General features: G+C 38.5%; 1 protein-coding gene across 2 annotated transcripts in view; it reads left to right on the top strand.

Annotated features, from left to right (window-relative positions):
- The first annotated feature begins 5,173 nt into the window (after positions 1–5,173).
- The window catches only part of LOC122552824 (potassium channel subfamily K member 2-like), a 187,463-nt gene continuing 182,323 nt past the window's right edge, over positions 5,174–10,313 (top strand). For both annotated transcript variants that reach the window (XM_043695809.2, XM_043695808.2), the window contains exons 1-2: positions 5,174–5,298; positions 6,088–6,398. In XM_043695809.2, coding sequence (XP_043551744.1) covers position 5,298; positions 6,088–6,398 — 312 coding nt within the window. In that variant the 5' untranslated portion in view covers positions 5,174–5,297. The remainder of the gene's footprint in view (positions 5,299–6,087; positions 6,399–10,313) is intronic.

Genomic DNA, 10,313 nt, shown 5'->3' with positions numbered 1-10,313 from the left:
GTGCTTTTCCAGCACAAAACTATCGACTCTGATCTCCAGCATCTGCAGTCCTCACTTTTGCCATAGATTTAAGGTAAGAGGTAAAACGCTAAAAGGGGAATTAAGAAGTTTCTTTTGTACCCAAAACACGTTTGGAATCTTGAGTTCACTGCCAGATTGGGTGGTTGATTCAGAAAGTTTTAACATTTAAGCAGAATTTAGATGATCATTTGCATTGCTTAACTTTCACAGTTATGGACAAAGAGCTGGAAAATTGAATTATTGCAATCAGACCTTGGTTGACATATATGGGTTGATTGGCTTCCTTCTGTGCTGTCGGAGGCAAAGGCACACCATCCTTTCCCAATGTGCCCTTCAATCAGACACAATGTGCCAGAAAGTTGCTGGCTAAACCCTTCACAGAATGATGAATGTCATGAGCCTATTTAACATCCTGTGGCCAATTGCCTGGAATTCTGAGTGAGCCCCTCTGTCCTCCAGCTTAATCAAGGGAGGCTTTGCCATTGCTATACAATCGCTGCGTGACATTTCCTGCAAATAATTGGGCCCAGATGACAATGATAGGTGCAGAGATGGACAGTATTGAATCTTGCCTAACATCTAAGATTGTTGTGGAATAATTAATTCTCATAGATTGCCACGATTAGAGAGCAACCATATTTAGAGACCAGTATTATATAAGGCAAACTACATAGACCTTGGTATTTTTGTGATCAGCAATTGCTATGTAGTTTCCTTTTAGCCTTTGAGGAGAAAGTGAGGTCTGCAGATGCTGGAGATCAGAGCTGAAAATGTGTTGCTGGAAAAGCGAAGCAGGTCAGGCAGCATCTAAGGGCTTATGCCTGAAACGTCGATTCTCCTGTTCCCTGGATGCTGCCTGACCTGCTGCGCTTTTCCAGCAACACATTTTCAGTCCTGTTAGCCTTTCCCAGGACCTTGCCACCTCCAGCTTCTTGACTGTCTTTTTGCTTATTTCCCACAGACCTTCTTTATCTGGTACAATACTAGAAAACATAATAACTTTACTAAATGAAAAAATTATCTTTCCTGTGCCTACTCAGATGACCTAATGCCAAAAATGAAACAGTATCTCTCACAAATGCAACTTTTTCGGCTCTCATGTAAGGGGTAATTGGTGAAAAATCACATCCAGTTTTAACACAGGGGAAATTAATGTAATTGTTTTTTGCTGTTGGAAAGCCTGAAGAAAACTTCTGAACTTTCATTTTCTAAATTATCAGAATGAAATTGATGACTCAGATTCATATGGTACCTCATTGTCCTGTGAATTTTCTCTTTGTTCAGAAGCTAATGCAGAAGATTTCCGTACTTGAATCATTGGTGCTTCATTGTAATATAAAGTGAGGCAATTGTAAAACTTCTCGTATTCTTTAAAAGATTAAATTAAAATTTGTTTGAAAGCATTGGACAAGGTGTCCGAGAAATAAATTTAAGTGACGTGATATTAGATGAAATGTAACAAAACAGAAGAAATGTTGTGCATGGAATATAGTGCATTAAATGACTTGGTTTTCCATCCCGCACATAGTTTTACCTGGCGGTTTGATGGTACAATTTTGGATTCATGGAAAATGTAAGGAAGAGTATAGAAGATATAAACAAGCTATCTGAGTGGAAATTAGGTAGCAACAGCAGTTCAGCATGAAGATCTGCATTACAGAATGTAGAATTGATACATCTTAAATGATAAGATTATTGTTGAGTAGAAAAATGGCATCAGCCAGGAAGGTACATAAATGTCTGTAAAAGGCAAACATATTTTGAGCTTCATAGAGGGAACATTGAATGTAAAAACAAGAAATGGTATGTGTACAAAGCTTCCTTTGGTAGGATAAAACTTGAGTAATGCTGAAAAATTACCACATTTTGTCAAAGTGTTTTATCTTGCAATCATCAGGACAGTTCACAAGAATATCAATGTAATGGGGAAGTAACATTTTACTGTATGGGAGTGCTGTCAGAAGGAGAGTGCTGATTAGTTGGCAAGTGGACTCTGATTTGTAGAAGCTTTATCTTGGAGAATGCAACAGCTAGAAAACTGGTAACCAACCAGTTGCATTTTCAATACTTAAATTGTTCAACATTAGATATTATTTGACGATTGCGCAGCATTTGCTAAATAATCCTGAACATATAAAGAGTTAGATTGACAAACAATTTAGGATTGCTCATCAGGCTATCAGTGTGGCACACTTGTCCTTTCCAAGATAGAGATGCCAGCAAGGTTAGCAGGTAACAGGCTCCTGGGACCATCCACTCCAGACTGGACGCTTCCTTCCTTCTTTCTTTACCATCTTTATCTTCTTTCTTTTCCTTCTTCTTCATATTCTTCCTGTCGGAGGCAGCAGAGAAGGTGACATTGTGGAGGAGGGCAGCTGGAACAGGACTCTTGGTAAGGCTGCAGCCTGGCCTGCCAGTGCGACCACAGACTCCTTGTTGTGGTAAGCCCAAAGCGGGGACTCCAGGCATTGGCAAGGCGGTGGCTGAAGTGGCAGTGGTTTGGTAGACCTGGAGCAGGGACACCAGGCATTGTTGTGGCAGCAGCAACAGAGCCAGGGACTCCTGGTTGCAGTGGGCCTGGAGCGGGGACTCCTGGTTATCAGCAAGGCAGTGACACAAGCACAGGAGGGGACTCCTGCTTGTGGGTGCAGCACGGAACTTGGCATTAGCGAGGTGGGTCCATCAATCAGGAGATGGTGCATGAAGAGCAGTGACTCCAACTTTGGTGGGTCTGGTGCAGATGGAGGAGAAGTGGCGGTGCAGATGTCATTGATCAGCCTGCTCTGGTGGAGTGAAGATGGACTCTCTTTCAGCTATATCTTTTATTCATAAACTATTCAAAATGGTACTGGATTGTGGTGATAGTTGAAGCTTTTCACTGTATTTTACTGTGTTGCTCATAATAGAGTACCAGTGACAACAAAACATAATTTGTTCATGTACTTACTGAAGCTACAAATATGATTTCAATGTCCTGAACTTTGCAGACAGAATATTTGCACACACTGTTCCTCTTTCAAATCAACAAAGTAGTTGACAATCTGTCTTTGGTTACTTTCTCAGGGAAGTGCCTTGGCCAACTCGGGACAACCTTTGTTTTAAAACTTAAACAAAGCTTGGTAGTTAACTGTCAGTAATCATGTAACTGGTGCACTCTCCAGGGGAACATCTTTGGCAATCAGATTCCCTTCCAAACACTCTGCCCTCATTTTGTATAAATGCACTTTTCCCTTTGCACATTGATATTTTTGCGAATTGTCTTGATTAATACAAGATGAAATAGTTCAACAAAATTGATTTTTTTAAGCAATACGTGTTAAATTTGGATTTGCATATTTATATAACTTACTACTGAAGATAGTTGGAATATTTTATGCCCTCCTGGAGATTTCAATACAGAAAGAAAGTGCAACTCATTGCGTAGTTGTAATAAAGCTAGTTATAGCAATGCAGAAGTGCTCAAATAATCAAAGATGGTTCACTAACAGCCTCATAGCACCAGGGTCTCAGTTTCGAATCCAGCCTCGGGCAACTGTCTGTGTGGAGTTTGCACATTCTCCCTGTGTCTGCGTGGGTCTCCTCTGGGTGCTCGGGTTTCTTTCCACGGTCCAAAGATGTGCAGGTCAGGTGAATTGGCCATGCTAAATTGACTATGGTGTTAGGTGCATTAATCTGAGGTAAATGGGTCTGGGTGGGTTACTCTTCGGAGGGTCGGTGTGGACTTGTTGGGCAGGAGGGCCTGTTTCCACACTGTAGGGAATCTAATCTAATCTAATCTAACAATGAAAGATAAAAAATAATCAATTGGAGGTTTACAAGGCTCTGAAAAGTTTTGCAAGTTAATATTGAAAAAAAATTGTACTGATTGATAAATTAGCAACAGTCTCAAGTTATAAGAAGTTATAAAAAGTTGTAAAGGCATAAGTTAGAAACCTTCGGGATCTATTACGCTTTTTATGATTCTGAGACAGACTAATATTAATATTGAACAGAATTGATCACAAATTGATAAACTTATAAGTAATCAAAAAATAACCAACTAGATAATCTTCATGAGATTCACTACTACATTTCTTAACCAGCTTTGTTTGATGAGCAATTAGGTTTTTATTGACTTCATCAGACAACAAATATTACAATTAACTTTTATCCTCTAAGTATGTGTTTTTCATTGATAGCAAGTTCACTGTAAAATTGCCAGCAATCTGAAAATTCTCTGAAAATCTTTCTTCTAAACCAGCTATTTGCAAATCTCTGGAGACTTGCTACAAACAATTATTATGACAAACGGTTTTTTTAAAAAACTCTATTGAAATGTAAATAACATAATTTAAAAAGTTATGAGTGTAGATGTTTATTTTTCTTTATTTTCTGTTTATGAACCACCAAAGCTTTTGACTGCTTATGACCCTGATACTTTTCTTATTTGCATGCAATTGGTCCTAATTGAGCAGAAAAGTGACCACCCTGTGAACATAAAATCCAGATGTAGCTTCTGCACATGTACAGTAGTGAGACACGAGGTTCTAAAAATAGAAGCATGTGTTTCAGAAATGGATTTCTTGTGAAACTGTCAATTAGGTGGTTTGCTTGAATTCTTATTTAACTCTTTCTCATGTTAATTTTGAATCTGTTGTTGATCATTTTTATTAAGAGATAGGTGTTTGTACTTAACGTCACATATTTAGGATAAGTGTTTATCTATAATGTCAGTATATTTAGAGACGTCCCCAATTAACATTCATTAATTTATGGCCAGTTGCATTCTACACAGATGCACAATGAGACCTCAGACACAAAAACGGATAACTGATAAATGCATTACAATACAACATGTTAGCAGATGTGTTATAAAATATAAACATGAATTAGCCTGTTAAAATAATAACAACTGTTGTTTTTACTGTACGTTTACATAATACTAATCGCATTTACTGATTGTCAGTGTGCCTAATTGTTTTCTTCCTGTATATTTCCCGTTCCGATTACAATCAGCATTGCATAATTTACTTTTGGAATAAACGCGCTGTGGGAAGCAGAGGCGGTCCTCTGGATATGGGAGAATGATTTTAATGGTTGTGGATCCTTTAAATGAAGCGAGGTGTGAGTGTGTATGTGAGTCTTACAGAGAGAGAGAGCCCCATGCGTTTGGATTAGGATGAACACGTATGAGCCATGTGGCAGCAACATCCACTCCTAACTGCCCGGTTCTCCCATTGAAAATGAACAAAAAGGATTGCTGATCTCAGAAAATAGGCTGAATTGTTCGTACAAGAAGTAAGTACCAACCGCCTCCGTGGAAATCACTTCAAATTGTTAAATGCATTTGAAAAGCGTTTGTTGCTATTGTCATTCTGAAATTAATGCTGAGTAAGGTTTTATAAAGATGCATATATTATTAGGCTATACTTAGGTCGGTTTAGAACATATTACCTAGATGTGAAATACATCTTCATATTATGGCTTTGTTCATAGTCCATAGAGTGGTCTATAAACGTTCATGATCTTGTAAATGTGACAGGTTCGGAGAATATGCTCTTAGTGTAATTTATTCAGAATTCCTGATAAGATGCACATTTTCATCAGTCCCTTATAGTATGTACAGCATCCTGCATGTTGCTAACTGTATGATTAACAATGTAGTGAGCGCAATGAAACACGATTTATTTTCAAACATTTTAATTGAAATACATCTTTTTTACTATAGGTCAGGAACTTGAAAACTCCTGGGTGGAAACTATAATATGAATTGCAAAAAAAAAAGCTTTTTATTTAAAAAAGAGAACCTTCCTTAAACAATTGTTGAGACAAAGTGAATCGATGCTGATAATCTATGACTCCATTCATGTAACCCACAGTCCTGATCTGTTCAATACGTTGAGTTGATATACGTGCACTGTCAAATAGGAATTGAAATGTTTGTCCTTTATCGTATTGTGAATATTTTGTACGTACATAAAACTCATAATGTAAGTTGGCTTTATTGCCCAGAAGGTTGTAAATCACTAAATGTTGCTGTCAGTGAAAAGAATCCATGTATTTCTTTATGTGTCTGTTTTTACCCAGTGGCAGCTCCTGACCTATTAGACCCCAAAACAGCAACTCAGAATGCCAAACCACGGCTGTCCTTTTCTGCAAAACCGACGGTTTTAACTCCAGGAGACGACAGCGACCTGAACCCAACTGTTATGAAATGGAAGACCGCCTCGGCTAATTTTCTGGTAGTGGTGCTTTATTTGATTATCGGCGCCACTGTATTTCAAGCGCTTGAACAGCCTGCGGAAAGCTCTCAGAAAACCGCAATCACCATCCAGAAACTGGAGTTTCTGGAAAAGCACATGTGTGTCAATTCCTTGGAACTGGAACTATTGATCCAGGTAAAAAAAAAGGATGCGCTTTGCCAGTTAGTTACACACTGACTATGAATGAATGATTTGTGACAGGCTCTGCAGTTTGACCCTGTACGTAAACGAGCTGTGCAGCAAGTGGTACAATAATGACTGAACAACTGAGTTCTTAAATATTGGCATAAACTTTATATTCCATCGTTTCTTAGGGCACACTTTGTTTAATACCATTACAACAACAACTTGCCTTTAATGCTGTAAAATGTTCCTAATAATTCACTGGACTGATGTTAAACAAAATATGATTCGAAGCCACACAAGGTGATATGACCACAGGTGCTTTGGTCCCAGCAATAGGTTTTAAGGAGCATCTTAAAAGATAGGGGTGAGGTGATGAGATGATGAGGAATAGCAAGATAATGGGACAGAGAGGTGTAAGGATTTAGTTCCATGAATTTAGGGTGCAGGGAGTGAAAGATGTAGTTGCCTTTGGCATGGCAGTTAAAATCAGAGATGCACATGAGGCCAGAATTAGAGGAATGGAGAGATTTTGGAGCTAGGGTGGTAGTGCATGAAGCAATTATATGGGAGAGGTGAAGACAGTGCAGAGATGTGAAAGTATGGATAAGATTTTTAAAATTTGAGGAACCATTGAAGCTGTAGCTCAGTGGCTGATTTGTGTAAGGAATATGAATTCAGATCCAGGCAACAGAATTGTTCAATTTGATGGAGCGTGAAGACAGAAGTCAGACAAGAAGCACATTGGAATGGTCAACTTTCAAAATAACAGGTATCAATTAAACTTTTTAGCAGCATATCAGCTGATGCAGCTGTGGAGACAGATCTTGTTACATTGAAGGAAAGCAGGCAGTTGTGATTTTGTTGTTTATAGGATCAGAAGCTCAACTCAGGGACGAATAGGTTATGAATGGTCAAGTTTAGCCTCCAGTTTTGACCAGCGAGTAGGACAGAATTGATACTAGGGAGAAAAGTTTATGATGAAGTCCAAACATTTCTGTGAAACGCTCTGATACCAGGAAAGTTTGGTAAATTGTGACAATATGAAAACATTTATGCCTCTCAGATTGCAAGCTGAATTGAAACTGTTATGCCATAATTACTGCAAAGTTCGTAAGAATGACAAGCAAGAGGGACTAATTCAACCCCTCAAATCACTGCATTATTCAATATGATTGTGGCTAATCTCATCTTGGCTTCAACTCGACTTTTCTTCTTGCTCTCCGAACCCCTCCAACCCATTACTAATGAAAATTATCTGTCTCAAGTTTATTAAATTTCTTGGCATCCACCTCACTCTGGGGTAATGAATACCCCAGATTCATGACCCTTTGAGAGAAAGAATTCCTCCTCATCTCTGCTACTCCCTATCCTGAAACTATGACCTCTCATTCCAGATTGCCCCACATGAAGAAACATCTGTCTACATCTAGTTTGTCAACACCCTTTAGCATCTAATATACCTCATTAAATGTCTTCTCATTCTTCTAAACTGTTCAATCTCCCTTCATTAAACAAACCCCTGATCTCTGGAGTTGATCTAGTGAACGTCCTCTGAACTGCCTTCAACGCAACCTTATCCCTCCTCAAGTAGGGAGATTAAAACTACGCAATAATCCAGATAGTTTTGTAATGAAAGTAAAGGCATAGTGTAACTCTGTGTTAGACCATAAACCAACTTCAGAGAGAAGTGCTGTGACACCCTGCTTCTCCAGCTTTCTTACATTGCTTGGGTTTAACACTGCAATACTATATAACTTCAAAGCAAGTTAACTTTATAAAAAGCATTTAGATGATCCTATTGATTTCCAGGGTACTTTTTAATTATGCCGGGAGTTATGTAAATTGTATCGATGTCTCAGTTTTTCTAAGCGCCTAATTAAAAAATGAACACCTAAGCGTCCTGACAGACAGGGTATACACACTCATTATCAGCCAAACTTTACTGTCCATCATATTGGGTTGGGTTGATTCAAAGCTGAAAATGTGTTGCTGGAAAAGCGCAGCAGGTCAGGCAGCATCCAAGGAGCAGGAGAATTGACGTTTTGGGCATGAACCCTTCTTCAGGAATGGCTCCTTGGATGCTGCCTGACCTGCTTTTCCAGCCACACATTTTCAGCTCTGATCTCCAGTATCTGCAGTCCTCACTTTCTCCTGGGTTGATTCAAAGGCAAGAAAGGCATGAAACAGAACTGTTTAAACTGATGAATGAAGCATTTCGTTAAGGTCATTTGGAATTTACCTCCTCTGTTTTGGAAGACTGTTTAGAAATACGCCACTAAGTGTATGTTTAATCCCTTCTGCCAAAGTTCATCACCGCACACTTTTCTGTATGAAGTTTCATTTGCCTCTTATTCAACTATTCTGCCAGCCTATCCAAGTTGTATGGTACTTTATATTATCCTCTGTGCATACTATCCCTCCAAGTTTGGTATTATTGGCAAACTTTGAAATTCCACTCAGCATTCCAAATTTCCACATCATTTATATGTAACAAGAAAGGTAGTGATCTTAGCACTGATCCTTGAAGAATATCACTTCTTCTATCTGCTAATCCATTAAATAACTATTTACCAATTTCCTTTTTTCCTGACAGTAAACTAACCCTCAAAGTGCGTGAATATCAATTTTATTAAGCAGCTTTTAATATTTCACTTTGTCAAAGGTTTCTTAAAACCATGTTGTTAACATACACCATGTTCCATTCACCAAGGTTCTCTGCTACTTTATCAAAAAGTAATTTGTTTAGTCAACCACATCTGTCTTTTCAAATCCTTGCAGGCTATTCCTCATTGCTCAAACACCTCCAAGCAATTATTGATTTTTATTCTTGATTATTGTTTCTAAAAGCTTCCCCATTGTTGACAACTCATCTGGATGCTAGGACTATCCTTAGATTATTTTAAAAATAAGGATATTATATTTTCAACTCCCCAATTCTTCGGCACCTTTTCCTTTTCTCGATTATTGTATTATAACAACCCTCCAGCTATCTCTATCCTATCTTCTTTCAACACCTAGGTTGTAAACCATCAGGGCCATTTACTTACCTCAAATATTGCCTCCCTTTTCAGAATCGCATTCTTCTTAACTTTCACCGAATCCATTATTTTTACTATTTCTGCTTTGACTGCTATTTTGGCAGACTCCTCTTCTCAGCAAACACTAACTGAAAGTACTCATTATGTATTCAAACCTTGTATTGCTCATCTAAGCATATGGTATTACCTGGTCTGTAAAAGGAGCCACTTTAGCTCTTAGTAACTCTTACAGTTTACATACCTAGAGAAGGTTTTTGTATTCCATCTTGTGTTGACCACCAATTAATACACAAATTCTCTTCTTTCTAGACTTACGTTTCTCTTCACCTCCCCTCTGAACCTGCTGTATTAGATTCAATTCTAATAATTGAAAAAAAACCTGATATGCATAATCTACCCTTGTTTTCCACTTCATAGTAATCTCTATCTCCCACATAGAGTCACAGTATCACACAGCACGGAAACAGACGCTTGAATCCAACCAGTCCATAATCCCAAACAAGATGAGTCCCACCTGCCTGTGCTTGGCCCATGCCCCTCCAAACATTTCTTATTTATGTGCTGATCCAAATGTCTTCTAAATGTTGTAACTATAACTGCATTCACCACATCCTTTTAAAGTTCATTCCCCACTCAAACCATTGTCTGTGTAAAAATATTGCCTCTCATTTCTTTCTTCAATCTTTCTCCTCTCACCTTAAGGATATGCCTGCTACTATTGAAATCCCTCACCGTAGGGAAAAGACACCTACAATTCACCTTATCTATAGCTCTCACAACTTTATAAACCTTCATAAGGTCACCCCTCAAACTCCTATGTGCCAGTGAAAAAGTCCCACCTATCTAGTGCCTCCTTATCAAGGAATCCTGATTTTGGTTCATCCTT

This window comes from Chiloscyllium plagiosum, unplaced genomic scaffold, assembly GCF_037043375.1.
Source record: "Chiloscyllium plagiosum isolate Xiang-an unplaced genomic scaffold, Cpla_swu_hap1 HiC_scaffold_10, whole genome shotgun sequence".
Lineage (NCBI taxonomy): Eukaryota > Metazoa > Chordata > Chondrichthyes > Orectolobiformes > Hemiscylliidae > Chiloscyllium > Chiloscyllium plagiosum.
Note: the sequence above shows the minus strand (reverse complement) of the source record. Positions and strands in the feature narration are given on the sequence as shown.